At 46.0% G+C, this 20,013-nt stretch overlaps 1 protein-coding gene across 1 annotated transcript in view; it reads right to left on the reverse strand.

Annotated features, from left to right (window-relative positions):
* The window catches only part of WDFY4 (WDFY family member 4), a 255,320-nt gene that overhangs the window by 217,255 nt on the left and 18,052 nt on the right, over positions 1–20,013 (reverse strand). Inside the window, 3 exon segments of the mRNA XM_030569859.1 lie at positions 6,398–6,541; positions 8,307–8,410; positions 9,059–9,173. Coding sequence (XP_030425719.1) covers positions 6,398–6,541; positions 8,307–8,410; positions 9,059–9,173 — 363 coding nt within the window.

Raw genomic sequence — 20,013 nt, forward strand, 5'->3', positions numbered from 1 at the left:
AGGGGCAAACTGGCCGTTGCAAGGTTGGAGTCCAGCATTGCCCCGATAAATTCTATCCTCTGCGTAGGCACCAGAGTGGACTTGTCCAAATTGATGATCAAGCCTAGATGCATAAACAGCTCCCTGATGATGGCGACATGGCTGATGACCTGTGCCTCTGAAGCCCCTTGGATAAGCCAGTCGTCGAGGTAAGGGAAGACGTGTATTCGACGACGGCGCAGGGAAGCAGCGATGACCACCATACACTTCGTGAAGACCCGAGGGGCCGAAGAAAGACCAAAGGGAAGGACAGTAAACTGGTAGTGACCCTGATTTACCACAAAGCGCAGATACCTCCTGTGTGGGGGATAAACTGCAATGTGGAAATATGCGTCCTTCATGTCGAGAGCGGCGTACCAATCTCCAGGATCCAGGGAAGGAATGATGGTTCCTAGGGATACCATGCGGAACTTGAACTTTTTGATGAATTTGTTCAGTCCTCGCAGGTCCAGGATGGGCCGGATGGCCCCTTTTGTTTTGGGGATTAAGAAATATCAGGAATAAAACCCCTTGCCCCTTACCTCCTCCGGTACCTCCTCTATAGCTCCGATTGAGAGGAGCTTGCGAACCTCCTGAATGAGGAGTTGCTCGTGAGAGGGGTCCCTGAAGAGGAACGAGGAGGGGGAGTGGGAGGGAGGGGGAGAAATAAACTGAAGACGGTATCCAAGCTCCACCATACGTAGGACCCAACGATCTGAGGTCAACTGGGACCACGCCGGAAGGAATGGGGAAAGGTGATTGTAAAAGTGAAGAGGATCCAGGGAGGGAATTGGTACACTGCTCTCAGGCACACCCTCAAAAGATTGCTTTGAGTCCCAGTGGAGATTTGGCGGGACCGGAATTGTTGCCCCCTTGAGGTCCAGACTGATGTCTGCGGGTAGTACGACCTCGTCTTTGGGCAAGATCCTGTCTTGGCCGAGGTGGGGGGTAAGGGCGCTGAGGTTGGGAGCGGAAGGACCGTCTCTGAGTCTGGGGTGTATGCTTTCCCAGCGAACGCATAATAACCCGGTTGTCCTTCAGACTCTGTAGTCTGGGGTCTGTCTTTTGCGAAAATAAACCTTGTCCATCAAATGGCAAGTCTTGTATGGTGTATTGTAGCTCAGGCAGTAGACCGGACACTTGCAACCAAGACATGCGACGCATAGCTATGCCAGATGCGACCATTCTGGCTGCAGTCGGCAGCATCTAACGAGGCTTGTAGCGAGGTTCTCGTGACCCTCTTTCCTTCTTCTAGTAGAGCTGTGAACTCCTGACGGGAGAACCAACTCGGTAAACTTGCCGACAGCCTCCCAGGTGTTGTAGCTGTAGCGGCTTAAGAGGTCCTGTTGGTTCGCCACACGGAGCTGAAGGCCTCCAGCAGAGTATATTTTCTGGCCCAACAAATCCATGCGCCTGGCCTCCCTAGATTTTGGCGCGGGGGCTTGTTGGCCGTGGTGCTCCCGTTCATTGACTGATTGTACCACCAACGAGCAGGGGGCGGGGTGCACGTAGAGGTACTCATACCCCTTAGAAGGCACCATGTATTTTCGTTCTACTCCCCTGGCTGTGGGTGGGATGGAAGCTGGGGACTGCCAGATGGTGTCTGCTCTGGCTTGGATCGATCTGATGAAGGGGATGGCTACCCTGGTTGGTGCTTCCGCCGATAATATACTAACCACTGGGTCCTCCACCTCAGGAACTTCCTCTACGGGAAGATTGATATTCTGGGCAACACGCCGCAGAAGTTTCTGGTGTGCTCGGAGATCAATTGGCGGGGGCCCCGATGATGATGTGTCCGTTACCACCTCATCCGGGGAAGAGGAGGATGACAACCCTGGGATGAGTGGGTCCTGGACTGACGTCTCATTCTGGGGGACCTCCGTCTCTGGAACATCATGCTGCTCAGGTGCATGTGCAGAGTCTTCCTCCGTACCAGTGGGGGGAGGCCTGCTGACTGTGGCCTCTGGTGCACGGTGCTCCGAGGGCCGGAGTGTGCTGGGCCCATTGGTTCGCCTTGGGCTTGGTGATAGGCCCAAGGTGTCCAAAAAGACCATTGAGGTGGCCCATGGTCCAAGTGGGCCTGCGCATCTGAACCCCTGTAGGAGGCACTGTCCGCATGTGAGGAGGCGGACGGGTGACGCGACAGCCACGGAGGAGCTGAAGTTGATTGGGCCAGGTCTCTGCGCCCATAGAGCTCATCCCTGCGCGGTACCAGCGAACGGTACCAGGAACTGTGGCGGGAGCGGGACCGGGACCGGGACCTGCTACTAGCTCAGTGCCGGGAGGTCGACCGGTGCCTTATGTCGTCGTGCCGGGATCAGCTGCGAGAAGTACATCGGTGTCGGGACCTGGACCAGTGCCAAGAGTACCACAACGGTGACCGGGATCTCGAGCGGTGCCGTGAGTACGACCGGTACCGTGGAGAACCGATGGTGTTCAGTGGTGCGCAGTGAAGGTGGTCGCACCATCGTGGGCTTGCCCAGCAACTGAATAACCCGCACCGGAAGTGCCAGGGGTTGGGGCAGTTCGGGCTCTGTTAGAGTGATTAGGTCCCGAACCGCGGAGAAGGTCTCTGGTGTGGAGGGCACAACGAGCTCAACCACAGCGCGCGCTGGGGAGCTGGTAGGCATCAGACTCAATGGCTCCTGTGAAACCGGAATCAACGGTGCGGAGATAAGCGGTGCCGCGGCAGTTGACGGTGCCAGGCGGTCCGTCTTGGAGATACGCTCCGACTGCAGTGTAGCTGTAGGTGCCGCAGGAGCCTTGTGCTTCTTGCTCCTCGGGGAGAGGGAGCGGTGCTGGCCGGAGGGTTGGGCCGCTGAAGGGTGGTGACGAGGAGCCTTTATCGGTACTGGGCAGTCCGGTGAGGAAGAGGCACTTGTTCCCGGTGCTGGAGTCGGTGCCAAGGATGGAGGAGTTAAAGCTGCCTCCATCAAAAGTTGTTTCAGGCGAATGTCCCACTCTCTCTTTGTCCGGGGCTTGAACACCTTGAAGATTCGGCACTTGTCCGCAAGGTAGAATTCGCCTACGCACTTTAAACAGGAGTCGTGCGGGTCTTCTGTGGGCATCGGCCGATGACAGGCCACACAAGGCTTGAAGCCCGGTGAACCGGGCATGGGCCCCAGTACCAGGGGAGGAGAAGGGGCGAGCCCCTGATCCTCTTTAACTATATACACAACTATAAGAATTATTAACTTAAATACTAATTAGAACTACAGAAAAGAACTATATACACGATACTATACAAACGAGCGAATCGCTAGGGAGGTGGAGATCAGCTAAACCACGCTCCACTGTTCCAACGACCGACACGGGTGGTAAGAAGGAACTGGGGAGTGGATGGGCCGGGCAGGGGTATATATCAGGCGCCATAGTGGGGCCGCTCCAGGAGGCGACCTGCTGACCCACCGAGTGTTGCTAGGGTAAAAAAGTCTCCGACAAACATGCACGCGGCGCGCGCACACCTAACTGGAATGGATATGAGCAAGCACTCGAAGAAGAACTAGAGTTTGTATTCCTGTTCACCATGTGGAATGAAATTTTACAACATTTTTACCACACAAGTTAAGCTCTTCAAGAAAAAGAATTGGATTTGAAAACATGTGCAGACCTCTGTCAATCATTAGCAGACCACTTACACACTTTGAGGAATGATTTCAAAAGATTTGAAGACATATCAAAAGATATCTTGCCTGATACTAACTACAAAGAATCCCCATCCCGCGAATCAGGAAAAAACAAGCAAATGATAGCAGTGCAGCAGAAACAGCATTGAATCCTAGAGACAAATTTTACATATCTACTTACTACACTATAACTGATACCCTTGAAGCTCATATGAAGAGGAGAGGTGAAGCGTACTGTGAAAGTAGAATGAATTATATTGTAAAAATAGAAAGGATTAAAGAAATGCTTTGTGTACCTTTAAGCAAAAGTAAAAAATATTAAAATACAGGTGTCAGGAAAAGGAACTGTAGTGGGGCCGACTGCCCCACTCCCTGGGAGGATGGGCTGTGGCAGGCCAGGGAGCCTGCGCAGCCCTGGAGCCAATCAGAAAAGGGCTAATGGGGAGCCAATCAGGGCCCAGATTGGAGGGAGCCAATCAGGGCCAGGCTCACCAATATATAAAGGCTGCCCAGAGCAGGAGCAGTCAGTCTGTCCCTGGCCTTTGAGAGGGGAAGGTCAGTCTCCAAGGGGGGGAGACTAGCACCATGGACAGCACAGTGCTGGGCAGGCTCAGGGAGGCTAGAAGGCTCTAGCCCATAGCCACCAGGCTGCAGGCCCTGAGGGGAAGGGCCTAGCGGGTGCAAGGGGCCGTAGGGGAAGCGGCCCAGGGAAACAGACATAGGAGAGGAAGAAAGAGGACAGCGAGGCTGACGCCAGAGGGTCCCTGGGCTGGGACCCAGAGTAGAGGACAGGCCTGGGTCCCCCCCTTCCTCCTTGCAGTACATCCAGCCATTGGCAATAGGGAACGGCCATTATAGACCACGCCAGATCCTGCCAAGAGGGATTAGACTGTAGGGCATGTGGTTGCACATGACGGCTGGAATGGAGGACTGCTGATGATCGATCCCCAGAAGGGGGTGCAGATGGACTAAGGGGCACTGCCGGAGGGCAGTGGCCTCGAAGAGGACGCCACCGAGCAGGGAGCAACGTGGGTCCAGAAACACCAACTGAGGGCAGAAAAACGGACAGGACACCACCAGGAGGGGCGCTCCACTGGAATTGAGCTAATTCCCAGAGTTACCAGCAGGAGGTGCCAGGTGGTGAGTCCCAACCCGTTTACAGGAACATTAAGGAATAAACAATGAGTCCACTTAAGCTAATGGTGAAACATTAGCCGGAGATTGGTAAAAGTTAGTAAGGAAATTAACTATGCATGTCTAGCCCAGGGAAATTTATCAGTTCTGCTTCCTTTGTTATCTTGTTAAGTTTGCGCCTTTTTATCTGTATAAATAAGATAGTTTGTGTCTTGCATGGTGCTCACATTATCTGGGTGTTATTAGCAGAGCGCTGTGCTAATAAAACAGAGTGGTTTGACAAACGGTGAATCCTGAGTCTAACTTTGACAATACAAAGAAGTATATCAAGTAGATTTTCTTTTCTAAACAATATGGACTTATCTGACGAACAATATTCACAAGGTTCCCAAAAGCTAGTTGACTCATACCCTGTTGACTTAAACATGAATCTCTGTGGAGAAGCAGTTCCACTGTTATATGCACACAAAGTTTAATGAAACAGGGAAAATGAAATTCAGTCACATTGATCTTCATGACGCAATATTGAAAGACGGAATAGAATGTGTATTTCCAAATGTAGAGATCGAACTATGTATTTTTCTAACACTGATGATTACTAACTGCTCCGCAGAATGCTCTTTTTCTCAGCTGAAAAGAATAAAAAAGCCTCAGAGAACAACGTGTCAGGACCGACTTGATTCACTTTCCCTAGTGTGTATGGAAGTGGACATGCTTCGCCGAGTCAGCTTCGATGAACTTATCCAGAATTTTGCAATCAAAAATCTAGAAAGAAGCTATTTTAATTTCAGCATACATGTAAGTTGTGTTATTTTGAAAAATAAAATTTTATTTTACAGTATAGTATTGTTTTTACTTTGAATTACAAATGGGGGGGGCGCACCATAAACTTTTCAGTGCTTAGGGCCTCTAAAGGTCTTAATCCGCCCCTGTTGTTATTGGACCAATTTCTTTTGGTGGACAAGAAAGGGACAAGCTCTAATAGCTCAAAAGCTTGTCTCTGTCTCGTCCGCCAAAATAAGTTGGTCCAATAAAAGATATTACCTCACCCACCTTGTCTCTCTCATTTCCTAGGACCACTACAGCAACTCTGCAAACATTTTTTTCTTAGGAAACTCATACAGCTTAACGAGCAGGCTCTGACACAGAGCTGCTCAGAACTTCTCATGCAGCACATTTCCCAAGGAGAAATGTGGCTTCAGTCAAAGCAACGTTTTTCACAGGAATGGGTCAATTCTGATGAAAAACTTAAGATTTTCCTGTGGGAAATATCAGCATGAAGGCTTGTTTTGAGCACATATGTAGAAACACATTTTTGTTTCAACTTAAAATGTCACATTGTTTTTAAAAATCAAAACAAACTGACATTTTAAGTCAAAATGTCGATTCGAAAGAAAAATGTTCATTTCAAGCTGGTTCAAAACATGGGAAAACTGAAACTTTTGGACAGAAAAGTTTCAAGCTAGTATTGGAAAGAACAGCACAATCCACGCATGTCTGGCTTAGCATGATAAACTGATTCTAACTCCAACCCAAAGTCTGAGTGAGCACCAGCATCCATTCCTCTTCCAGGGTCCTTGAGTGCTCAAAACCAAGGAGCACTAGAGGGGAGCCCTTACCTGAACAAACATCTCCTGAACTTGCTTGTCCTCCTCCCTTGTCTCTCCATCACTGGCTTTCCCCAAAGGAAAGGTGAAGAAAAGGTACAGGCACTGCATCAGAGCAACTGGAAGACCGGATTTGATGATATTCCACAGTGTCCCCTGAATACAAAAAACAACATCACACACAATGACTATTGTACTTCTCCCTGAGTTTCTATCCATTCACCCTGCAGCCTCAGGACTCCTGCATCCTATCCCTGCTGTCACTCAAAAGTCCTAGACAGTGTGCAGCATAGTGACAAGGTCATGTGGCTAGGCAGTACCTGCTATGGGGCAGCAGGTATCCTGACAGGACCTCCTACAAGCTACCTGACTAGGCTGTCCCACGTTCTGTGTTTATGGCTCCTCCGAGCCTATACAGACACCTGAAATGTCCTGCACGAGGAAGTCTGTAGTGGAGTCATGCAAGGGATCCAACCCGCAGTCTGACTAGCAGCTCTCATCAGTGTCTGCCTCATCTTTAGCCACTGGGAACAGACTATAGCAACTGAAATCTGTGATGCTAACCCAGGAGCAGCCTGTATGCAGTTTAGAGGAGGACAGTGATGACTGCATGTTTGCAACCTGCTGAGTCATTGCACATACATTTTAGAAAGAGCATGATTAAAAGTAAGAGGCAACCTTTCCAAGAGACTTGACTTTTCTGGCACTAATGAATTAATTTCCTCCCTTCTCCAGAAAGGCCTTGTACTAACTAATCAACCGCAGGAATGTGGAAGTAACAGTGTGGCTGCTTCAGCTTACAGGGAAATGATCAGAAACAAGCTAAATAGAAGAGGAGTTGAGTAGTGTACAAACTTAGACATCTTGTGCTATACGAAATATCAAACTTTTAAACTCTACGAAGAGCACAGATCTCACCGAGGCTGCCCGAGGGGGGGGGGGCAAGTGGGGCAGTTTGCCCCAGGCCTCACAGGGCCCTCCACGAGAATATAGTATTCTATAGTATTGCAACTTTTTTTTAACGGAAGAGGCCCTGAAATTGCTTTGCCCCATGCCCCCTGAATCTTCTGGGTGGCTCTGGATCTCACTGCAACTATCGCACCGTGCCTGTACCAATGAATCAGTCTAAAGCAGGGGTCGGCAACCTTTCAGAAGTCGTGTGCCAAGTCTTCATTTATTCACTCTAATTTAAGGTTTTGCGTGCCAGTAATACATTTTAGAAGGTCTCTTTCTATAAGTCTATAATATATAACTAAACTATTGTTGTATGTAAAGTAAATAAGGTTTTTAAAATGTTTAAGAAGCTTCTTTTAAAAATAAATTAAAATGCAGAACTGCCCGAAACGGTGGCCAGGATCCAGGCAGTGTGAGTGCCACTGAAATCAGCTTGTGTGCCGCCTTCAGCACGCGTGCCATAGGTTGCCTACCCCTGGTCTAAAGGGTCTCTCTCAGTTACATAGATAATGTTCTTTAACAGCTGTGTGTAAGATTTAATTTCATATATTTGGATGAAAAGACACCTGTCTGTGCAGCATGGACATCAACGGTCATGTCAGCAGCAGATTGCTAGTTCCTTGCTCAGGTCTCCCCTAGGTGTATAGCTTGGAATAATAAAGCAGGACTGAAGCCAATTCAGGGGAACTGAGCAAAAACATCTGCCTGGCAGGCAGAATGGGGCAGAACTCCCCTGTCTTTTCACTGAAGGACAGTTTGTAACCCACATTGGGCATCTTATCTTTGATTTTATGCTTGGGGGGGGGTAATGTTTTGGTATAATCTCTGCACATTAATGCTCAAGGATAAAGCCTTGGAGACAATATTCACTTACTGAAAACTGGGGGTTCTGTTACTGGAGCGGCTGCCTCACTCCTCTAGCTCCCGGGCCTTTACAAGGAGAAGGTGCACTTTTGCTTTCTCTTACCGAGTCAATCTGTGAGAAGAGGTACACCGATCTCAGAAGCACACAGCCGTCTTCCTCTTCCCCTTTCAGCTGCAGCAACTGCCCCACGGCCAGCCGAGCATCCTCTATCACCACAACAGTAGACTTCAGTTCCATTAAGGAAGCTGACAACATTGTACTTAGCAACTCTTAGTGCAGTGGGTCAAACTAGCAAAGCTCCATTAACTAAGGGCATGATCCAAAGCCCACTGATGTCAGTGGAAGGACTTTAATGGGCTTTGGATGGGGCACCAAGTGAGCAGTTAGGTCATGCAAATTAGTTGGTTCGTGGAGTTTACAACCTCCCCTGGCAATGCCAGCATAGTTCGTAAGCTCTGCTAGCCAAATAGTTCAAGGAATTTACAGTGGTCACTGGGAAAGGCTCATGATCTTTTGTTTTTATTTTTAAGACAGAACAAACATTTAAGAAACAAAATGCTAAGAGTTATTACAATCATCCCCGGGGTAGATCAGAAAACAGGGAATGCAAATGGCTCAAAACAAGTTAACTTGGCTCAGATGGGGCCAGGGCCACAGCTGGTGTAAATCAGTGACGCTCTATTGAAGTCGATGCCAGTTTAAACCAGCTAAAGATCCGACTTAGTATTTTCTATTGCTGTTTCTCCACCTTTCCTTAAATGCATAGCATAATACATTACAGCTGATGGTTAAATCTGGATCACAAAACATACAGGATTGAGCACATCCCAGGCCATGTGCCCTCTGGCTATTACCTGCAGGTTTGCCGTTTAGCTTCTTCTTGATTTCTTTGGTCAGAAGTTTGGAAACCTCACTTGCTAAAAAGTGAATGTTGGGGAAAGAGACTATCCCAGCAGACTCTTCCCAGGCCTGAAATACAGAAAATGGGAGCAACTGTTTAGGTGCTGCTGATGCAGGATGTCTGTGTGGATGGAGGAGCACTTAGACCTAGTGGGAAGAGCTCAAATTGGCCAGGGTTTTTAGCCAATCCCACCAGGATAATTCCTCAAGCAACATTTGCCAGACTGAAACTGCAGGACTCTGAAGTGAGAAACAAGGTCCAAGAACATACTTTGAATAATGTAAGGAACTGGTGAGCATGTGCATACACCACTGCTCCCTACTGGATTGAACTGGCATTGCTCAACTATGTCTCATAGGTCCTATACTGCTCACTGCCAACAGTATTTGTAATTTGTGTTGAGTAGAACCCAAAACACACTAGCCATTTTCCAAACACAAAAGACACATTCCCTGCCCTGGGGAATTTACATTAGAACTGTTTGAAAAATTTTGAACAAAACATTTTCCTATTGGAAAATGGGATGTCAGTTAAGTCTTCCAAAGGAAGAGAGAGATTCTGGTGGCATTTTCTGTCGAGAAAATCTAAATAAAACATTTTGTGTCCATCAAAGTCCTAGGCACTGTGTCAGCTCAGGCACAAAGAAACCACAGAAGGATCCAGGACTACAACTCCCATGAGGCACTGCATGGGCTCATCCACAGAGTGATCACAGCGGGATCCAGTACTACAACTCCCATGAGGCACTGCAACAGGGCAGATTGACTCAGAGATAATGTTCACCTGAAACAAAATGTTGAGTTTCAGGTTGACAGACTGAAATGTTTTGATTCAAGAACACTGACATTTTGTTTGGATTGAAACCAGCAAAACTCAACATTCCCAGATCAAAAGGTTTTTTTGGAAGGTTTCAACATTTCAACCCTGTCCCAATTTGGGACGAAAACAAATGCTGAAATATCAGAATTTCCTGTAGGATGGAAATACTGTTTTTCAACCAGCTCTGTTTACAGTCTACAAGGAAACAAAACAAAGGGCGGGGAAAAGGACAGGACAACTGTTCTCTGGCTCATTAGGCAGTAGGCTGTGCTTTTGGACTAGGAGCTTGAGTTTGAGGCCCCTTATGTCTATGAAGTTCAGAGGTCGCAGTAAGCAGCATAGCAGCAATTGAAATTCCTAGCTGGGCAAGGTTTAGCTATAACAATGTAAAACTAGAGGGTCGCACACTTCATTGCAACTGAGCTATATGCCCTGCCGGGCCCTAACCCCGAGTGCGAACAGTTCCCTGGTCAGAAAGTTTTCCTGGAAGTCAGGCTTTTCCGGTTTTCCCAATTCTCACCAAAATCAATAGGATGCCTAGAACTTACCACTCCACGCTGGAACCTGTGCAGGATATCATCAAACAGTTACAACCCATACTCAGTGGGGACCCCATCCTGAAAGAAATCTTTCCTGAACCCCCTCTTCTGGCCTTCACACAACCTGCCAACCTCACCAAGCTCCTCATCAGAAGTAAGCTCCACACACACCAACTGAAAGCAGCACCAGAACCTGCCAGAACAACAGATGTAAAACCTGCAGACTTATCTCTAGTGCTACAATGCTCAACAACCCCACAACACACCTTTCAAGATCCACAGGTCCTGCACATGCATGTGGTGTATCTCATCCAGTGCACTAAATGCCACAGCAACAACTATGTAGGTGAAACCAGACAATCACTATGCTCTCGAATTAACTCGCACATGGAAGAGACAAAAACACCACATCATCTGTGGGTGAACACTTATCACGAAACGATTGCTCTATATCTGACCTTTCAGTCCTCATTCTTAAAGGAAACCTGCACAACACTGTAAAAAGATAAGCCTAGGAACTTCAGTTCATAACTTTGCTAGACACTAAAAATCCTGGTCTTAATAAAGATACTGGATTTATGGCTTATTACAATAATCTGTAACCCACTAACCCCCTTTTTTGTCCTATAACTACAGGGGTCTTAATGTGCCACTTTGCCTTGAATGATCCCGTAGAACAGTGGTGGGCAAACTTTTCTAGTCACGCTCCCCCTTACCATTCACAGCATTTGTCATGACTCCCCTCCATTACCTGTAATATTAAACTGGCTTTTTGCAAGTTGGTAGAAGGAACGAAAAATTTATTTTTATTAAATTTATAAGAGTAGGTAAAGGTTATTAGGAAGTAATAAACACAAAGTATCACAAACTGCAAATGTATTTTAAAAAAATTTCAAATTAAAAAAAAAAAAGTAACCACTCATATTAACTGTTCCTTCTTCAGTGAAACGGATGGGCCTGCATTTCTGAGACAATAACATCCATTCTCGGCTTTATGTCTGAGATCATTATCCACCTGCGGTCATGAGCACTGTTTGGGCTTGATTGCCACCAACTTGGCAAAGGTACTCTCACATAGTATGTGGACATGAATGGCAAGAGCACTTCCATGGCAATTGCGGAGAGTCCTGGATATTCCTTTTTCACAGAGAGCCAAAAGCTTCTCAGCGCTTTTCCTTTGAATTCCATCGACTGGGTGCGATTATTTGACAACTCTGACTCCATTTCTTGTTTAGCAAGAGGGAGATGTGTAGCTGCAAAACCTGTGTAAAAAGGGTTTCTAATACAATCCACCTCCTCTGCTGGTAATCCATGAAACTTCTCTGATAACTCAAGGTGAATTTTTCAGGTGTTTGGAAATAACTTAATCAGTCTGTTTGCGGTCAAGTTGAAATTATGCTGTGAATTCACTGAGGTGATGCAAACTGTCTGCATTTCCTTGTTCATATCTCTCTCTCCATAAAGTGAGTTTCTTCAGGAATGCAGAAATCCTGTCACCAAGATGTTGTGGTTATTTCCTTGGAGTGAAGAGTTGAGATGATTTAATTTCTCAGAAATAGCAAAGAATCAAGAGCCAGTGCAGGATTGTGTTCCAGCAGGAAGAGATGGAGTTCATCCTTGAGAGACTGACAACAAAGCAAAGCACCTTCCCTTGGGACAATCATCTGACTTCCTCATGCAGAAGGAGCTAGTCATATTGGATGCCCATTTAATTGCACAGAATAGAAAACAGCCAGCTTTTTAAAAGTCTTGCTTTTACAAAATGCACAAGTTGCACTGCATCACTCAAAATCTTGTTTGCTTCAAATTCTATTTTTTTAGCAGCCAGAGCTCACAGTGTATCATGCAATGCATGAATTTAACATACAGAGCAATGCCAAGTACTTTCCCTATGAAGCCTTTCTTGGGACTCACAATCACAGCTCCGCCATCAGTACACATGCCAATGCAATTAGACCTTGACAGGCCATGTGCTCTGAAGAATTCATTCACAAGACTGAAGATGTCTTCTCCCATAGTTTGCCCCTCAAGTCATTTGCAGAACAGCATATCTTCCAGAATTTCCTCCTCATAGCAATACCTAACACACACAATGAACTGAGCCAAATTCACAATATGAATGCTCTCATCAAGTTGTATGGCAAACTTTGTGCTTTGTTTAACTCTAGTCAAAAGCTGCAATTCAGAAAGTTAGTTGATCCACTGGCTCACTGTATCCCATAACAAAGGAATAGTTTTCAAAGTTTCACCACATCTGTTTTCGTGCATTATTTGACACATCTTTACGCAGCTGGTAATACTAATGCCTCACCAATGGCATGCAGCTTCATTCACTTAGCAATCAAATATGCTACTTCCAGGGATGCTTTCAGAGCTTTTAATGGCACAGACACTTGTTTTTTCATCATCTCTCTTTGACCGCTCAACAACTTAGCATGGCTTTTGAAAAAATTAACATCTTTGTGTGTTCAGAATGTTTCTTAATTATGGGGGGAGGATGTAAGCAGGGTCTGAATGAATTCTCCCCTAACGCCTAGTTGGGAGAGGGAGAGACTTCAGGAACAAACTGTTTTTACATGAACACACCTACTCTGCATAGATATCCAGCAGATATCGTTTAAAGTGATCAAGTGGCTGGCGCTGGGTTACAAATCACTTTAGTATTGAATGCAGGGGTAGTGAAATGTTATCAGTGTTGTTGTCTTTATTGTATGAATAAAGGAGAGCAGAACTGTGCTTAACCTGTCCCAAATGAGGGGGTCACCATCAACAGAAAGGACCTCGTTAAGCCAGGGGCTCAAATGCCAGAGCCATGTGAAAGGAGAAGGGGTGGGGAGAGGTGCTCCAATCAGGAGATGTGGACTATCCCTAAAAGTCTCACATCTGGTTTAACCTGTTCCTCCCCATTACTCAACAACAGAGCTATATAGGCTCTGTTGGAGTCTTTGTTATTTTAAGTGATTAGAAGAGCTGACAATCACTCATGGTAGGACAGTGTCTCTGCCCTGTCTAAGAGCTAAAAATCACTAAGAGCTGGGTGGAATCTCAAGGGAGTGACCTGCAGAGGTCACAGCAGAGACGCAGGTGGCAGAAGGTGACCAATGAGTGAAACGGTGCTGGTGAGATGTCGAGCAGCATGGTGGCTGACAGGGCAGCCGGCAGAGAGGAACCACAGCTGGCGGGGCAGCCAGCCAGAGCAAGTGCTTAATGGCAGAGCAAGGAAGGTGCCTTCTTCCCCAGGTGGAAGGTGAACTCACACAGCTGCACCTCTGAACTCTGGGTCCTCACTGACCAAGGACAACCACTGTGAGTGGGGTCTGGTGAGGGAGCTGAGAGGGGCACAGTAAAGGAACTTTTAGTTGTAGAAATCAAGAATATGAGGCAGAAGACTCTGCCCCACGCACTCTGGGGTGGGTCTCCTGCTCACAGTTTTATGTTTATGAATCCTGCTTGTGGCATTTTCCCTAATTAATGTTTGGTGACTTCCCTTCTTTCATTAAAAGTTTTATTTTCTACATTCAGACTCTGTGCTTACGAGTGGGGAAGTATTGCCTCTCAGAGGCGCCTGGGGAGGTGTGTAATTTTCCCAGGTTACTGGGTGGGGGCTCAAGCCTGATCTGTGTTGTATTGTTCAAAATCAGAGAGCCCAGATAATCTTCACCCAAGAATATTAAAGGAACTGGCACATGAAATTGTAAGCCCATTAGCAAGAATTTGTAATGAATTGGTAATCTCAGGGGTTGTACCGTACAACTGGAGAATTGCTAACATAGTTCCTATTTTTAAGAAAGGGAAAAAAAGTGATCCGAGTAACTATAAGCCTGTTAGTTTGACATCTGTAGTATGTAAGGTCTTGGAAAAAAATTTGAAGGAGAAAGTAGTTAAGGACATTGAGGTCAATGGTAATTGGGACAAATTACAACATGGTTTTACAAAACGTAGATCATGCCAAACCAACCTGATCTCCTTCTTTGAGAAGGTAACAGATTATTTAGATAAAGGAAATGCAGTAGATCTAATTGACCTTGATTTCAGTAAGGCATTTGACACGGTTCCACATGGGGAATAATTAGTTAAATTGGAAAGGATGGGTATCAATATGAAAATTGAAAGGTGGATAAGGAACTGGTTAAAGGGGAGACTACAATGGGTCGTACTGAAGGGTGAACTATCAGGCTGGAAAGAGGTTACTAGTGGAGTTCCTCAGGGATCAGTTTTGGGACCAATCTTATTTAACCTTTTTATTACTGACCTTGGCACAAAAAGCGGGAATGTGCTAATAAAGTTTGCGGATGATACAAAGCTAGGAGGTATTGTTAACACAGAGAAGGACCGGGATATCATACAGGAAGATCTGGATGACCTTGTAAACTGGAGTAATAGTAATAGGATGAAATTTAATAGTGAAAAATGCAAGGTCATGCATTTAGGGGTTAATAATAAGAATTTTAGTTATAAATTGGGGACACATCAGTTGGAAGTAACACAGGAGGAGAAGGACCTTGGAGTATTGGTTGATCACAGGATGACTATGAGCCACCAATGTGATATGGCCATTAAAAAAGCTAATGCAGTTTTAGGATGCATCAGGCAAGGTACTTCCAGCAAAGATAAGGAGGTGTTAGTACCGTTATATAAGGCACTGGTGAGACCTCATCTGGAATACTGTGTGCAGTTCTGGTCTCCCATGTTTAAGAAGGATGAATTCAAACTGGAACAGGTTCAGAGATGGGCTACTAGGATGATCCAAGGAATGGAAAACCTGTCCTATGAAAGGAGACTCAAAGAGCTTTGCTTGTTTAGCCTAACCAAAAGAAGATTGAGTGGGGATATGCTTGCTCTTTATAAATATATCAGAGGGATTAATATTAGGGAGGGAGAGGAATTATTTAAGCTTAGTATCAATGGGGACACAAGAACAAATGGGTACAAACTGGACACTAGGAAGTTTAGACTCGAAATTAGACGAAGGTTTCTAACCATTAGAGGAGTGAAATTCTGGAACAGCCTTCCAAGGGGAGTAGTGGCGGCAAAAGACATCTGGCTTTAAGACTAAGCTTGATAAGTTTATGGAAGGGATGGTATGATGAGAGAGCCTAATTTTGGCAATTAATCTTTGATTATCAGCAGGTAAGTATGCCCAGTGGTCTGTGATGGGATGTTATATGGGATGGGATCTGAGTTACTGCAGAGAATTCTTTCCTGGGTGCTGGCTGGTGAGTCTTGCCCACATGCTCAGGGTTAAGCTGATAACCATATTTGGGGTCGGGAAGGAATTTTCCTCCGGGGCAGATTGGCAGAGGCCCTGGATGTTTTTCGCCTTCCTCTGCAGCGTGGGGTGTGGGTCACTTACTGGAGGATTCTCTGCAGCTTGAGGTCTTCAAACCACAATTTGAAGACTTCAATAACTCAGATATAGGTTAGGGGTTTGTTATAGAAGTGGATGGGTAGGATTCTGTGGTCTGCTTTGTGCAGGAGGTCAGACTAGATGATCATAATGGTCCCTTCTGACATTAAGTCTATGAGTCTATATATTGAACCCAGTCCTGGTTGCTGCCGGTTCCACCTGGCAGAAGCATTACAATCATAATGTATCCTCTGTGCTTTGACAGTTTCATGCTGTCCTTTGCTAATACCTCAGAATGCAAAACACATAGCTGTCATTGCTTATGATTGACAAGAGTTCATGAGAATCTCAGTTTTAAATATTTATCTTGATATTTTCTTAAGTTAAAACTTAAAGGTTCTTTGATATAACTTTTCACAGCAGACTTATTAGTGCTAACACTTGCTGAAGGTTCACATACAAGTTCAGCTGCATTACCCTCCATATCAGTGGGTTGTTGGGTTTTTTAAACTTTTATTGGAATAACGTTAGTATTTGATGAGGAATCAGAAACACTGCAACATTTACTATTACCATCCACAACCAACTTATCCATTTTGTTTGAAAAAGATCAGACTAACCTTTAGGAATACGTACAATAACCGTGCACTCGACACTGACTATCCCTAGAGTCATTGCTTGGTACTTTTTATGGCACCAAAATCTGTGCATTGCTGTAGAGCCCTGTGTGGGAATACGTTTTAAATCCTGCTCTGCAAAGAACATTGCTCCAGACAGCAGTCACCGTTCTCCAGCCATCCAGTTCTGAAGGCGGTGCTGCCACCAGCAGCATCGCAGAAATAAGGGTGGCAAGGTGGCGCTAGTAAGTCTGCTGTGAAAAGTGATATTAACAAAGTTTCTTTGTCTCCCCCACAGAAAACCTCTTGCTGGGCCGGCGCTTCCATTAGGTTACCCTAGGCGGTTGCCTAGGGTGCCAGGATTCGGGGGACGGCATTTTGTGCGCTCCCCACGGGTCGCACAGAAGCTTCCGGTTCCGCTCCCGCCATACCGCCGAAGAATGACCTTCTGCCAACGTGCCACAGAAAACAGCGGCAGGCAATTGAACAGCTCAATGACTGCCGCTGTCGCCTGCGGCATTTCGGTGGAGGGTACTTCTTTGGCAGCGCGATGGGAGTGGAACTGGAATCTCCCGTGGGGAGCGCACAAAATGCCACCTCCCCAAGTTCTGCCGAGGGCGCCAGAAACTCTGGCGCTGCTCCTGATCTCTTGCACCCCCAGTTTGCATACCGCTGCCTTAGAATATGTGCTAACTACTTATGCTAAAACTATCTGTTTGATCTTGTACTGTGATACCTTTCCCATACTGGAAGAAGAGCCCCTGTGTAGCTCAAAAGCTTGTCTCTCTCACCAACAGAAGTTGGTCCAATAAAAGATATTACCTCACCCACCTTGTCTCTCTAGAACGTTCCCTGGAATTTTGGAATTGATCGGATGCAGTTTTCAAGAGAGTTATCACAGTACAGACAGAGATATGCCATCGATTGAGTATAGGGCCTTATTTCACTCAGCTGACAAACTGATTCTTTGGTACAACTTAAATCCGACTAAAGGAAATAGTTCATTTCTGAAGTGTTGAAATAATGACAACAGACACTTACAGCCCAGGGTCTGCAACCACTCCACAAAGCATCACAAGCATCTCTGAGTCAGGGTATTGTCTCACAATTACAGATGCAGGGACTAGCGAGGAGAAGACATACCACAGAGAATACATGACCTGCCCATGGCTGGACAGCTGGCAACAAAACCCAGAAGCCTTGATCTCCCATTCCCTGATCTGGTTGTTAGATAGTGTGGCTTAGTGAAGAGAGCACTGGAGTAGGACTTGGGTTCTATTTCCAGACCTGCTGGGTCACCGTCGGCAATTTTCCTATCTGTTTAATGGAGAGAAGGACACCAGGTATTATTATTAAATCTTTTTTCGTCAAATTGTGGAGTGGAAGAAGTGCCATTTTATTCATTTTACCCATTCTAAATGGCTGCTTAATGGCTGGTTTTCCATTGCGCTGACCGAGTAGATCATTAACCATTTTTATCCACATAACAGGTTTCCTAAGTGGGACTTATAAAACTGTTTCTTCTCCAAAGCGTCAAAAACAATCTGGACTAAGGCCTTTGCACCAGACCAATGGCTCTGGAGCAGATGGTGCTACTTTCACCCACAATGCATAGTACCCCAACCCTGACTTATTATTTAACTTTTCAATTGCAATAGTAACCAACAGCTGGGTTGGGGCCCCATTGTGCTAGCTGTACAAACATATAGTGCATGCCCCAAAGAACTTACAGTCTAAAAGATAAGACTAAAGGGCTGCCTGAGACAAACAAGTGAAGGAGACAAGGTAACAAAAATACCAAGACATTTGCGATTCCTACCCAGTGAAACCAGATATTGCAAACTGCAAGCCCCTATGCAATATGAGCAAGAGTATGGCAATCTGTCTCTGTTTCTTAGGATCCAGTCTTTATCTGCAGTGTAACTCACTGACTGCAAAGCCATTGTTTTCACAGAACAGAAGCTCTCTGGGCACAGAGCTTCAGCATACCTGCAAGTGAGGGTACGTCTAGAGGGTAAGTATCGGCGGGTAGCGATCGATTTCTCGGGGATCGATATATTGCGTCTCATCTAGACGTGTTATATCGATCCCTGAACGTGCTCCCGTCGACTCCGGAACTCCACCAGCACGAATGGTGGTAGCGGAGTCGACAGGAAGAGCCGCGGACATTGATCCTGCACCATGAGGACGAGAGGTAAATCGATCTAAGATATTCTGACTTCAGCTACGCTATTCACGTAGCTGAAGTTGCGTATCTTAGATCGATCCCCCCCCCCAGCGTAGACCAGCCCTGAAATGTGCAGAAGGCAATGCAGGGAGACCATCCAGGCTTCTCCTTCTGCTTCACTGGAAGAGAAATTCCTCTGTATCTAAGTTCATTATAAGTTGAACGGACTGTGTACATTCTTGTTACAAATGAGCAGAGTATGATTGCATTGTTCCCCTACCAATTCAGTTTTTAACCCAATCAATAATATTTATACACCTCTACGCCGATATAACGCTGTCCTTGGGAGCCAAAAAATCTTACCGTGTTATAGGTAAAACCATGTTATATCGAACTTGCTTTAATCCACCAGAGTGCGCAGCCCCACCCCCACCCGTGGAGCACTGCTTTACCACATTATATCCAAATTCGTGTTATATCAGATTGCATTATATCAGGGTAGAGGTGTGTGTGTACATACGTGTTAAGCCAACTTAAAATAATGTTCTTGTAACTGAGAACCTGTCTGTAGATATTTGGTCATATACTGCCCCACCACTACCTTGCATAGTGGGGGGGATCATTCAGCAGGGCAAACAGAACTGCAAGAAATCCATGGGGGCACTTACTGAGATGTAATGGTTGTCTCCATGGTGCAATACCCTTGCCACTTCAGGGTGACAACAGGAATAGATCTCTGATCTTCCTGCTCTAAAAGCACAAGCCCCTACCACTTAGCAGAAGACTCGCTAGCTGCTAACAGAATAGGGCCCAGGTCACAGAGCTGTGCAGTTCCAGCAATGGTACAATCACAGCTTCATCATAACACAGTGCTAGTGCAAAAACCTTGCTGAAAGGCCACCTCACTCCCAATGTGCCAAGAGAGGACTGGATTCAATGGCTAAACATTCAGAGGGGTAGCCGTGTTAGTCTGGATCTGTAAAAGCAGCAAAGAATCCTGTGGCACCTTATAGACTAACAGACGTTTTGGAGCATGAGCTTTCGTGGGTGAATACCCACTTCCTCAGATGCATGTAATGGAAATATCCAGGGGCAGGTGTATATATATGTGTGCTAGCAAGCAAGCTAGAGATAACGAGGTCAGTTCAATCAGGGAGGATGAGGCCCTGTTCTAGCAGTTGAGGTTTGAAAACCAAGGGAGGAGAAACTGGTTCTGTAATTGGCAAGCCATTCACAGTCTTTGTTCAATCCTGAGCTGATGGTGTCAAATTTGCAGATGAACTGAAGCTCAGCAGTTTCTCTTTGAAGTCTGGTCCTGAAGTTTTTTTGCTGCAGGATGGCCACCTTAAGGTCTGCTATAGTGTGGCCAGGGAGGTTGAAGTGCTCTCCTACAGGTTTTTGTATATTGCCATTCCTAAT

Source organism: Gopherus evgoodei, chromosome 7 (assembly GCF_007399415.2).
Source record: "Gopherus evgoodei ecotype Sinaloan lineage chromosome 7, rGopEvg1_v1.p, whole genome shotgun sequence".
In the NCBI taxonomy this organism is placed as follows: domain Eukaryota; kingdom Metazoa; phylum Chordata; order Testudines; family Testudinidae; genus Gopherus; species Gopherus evgoodei.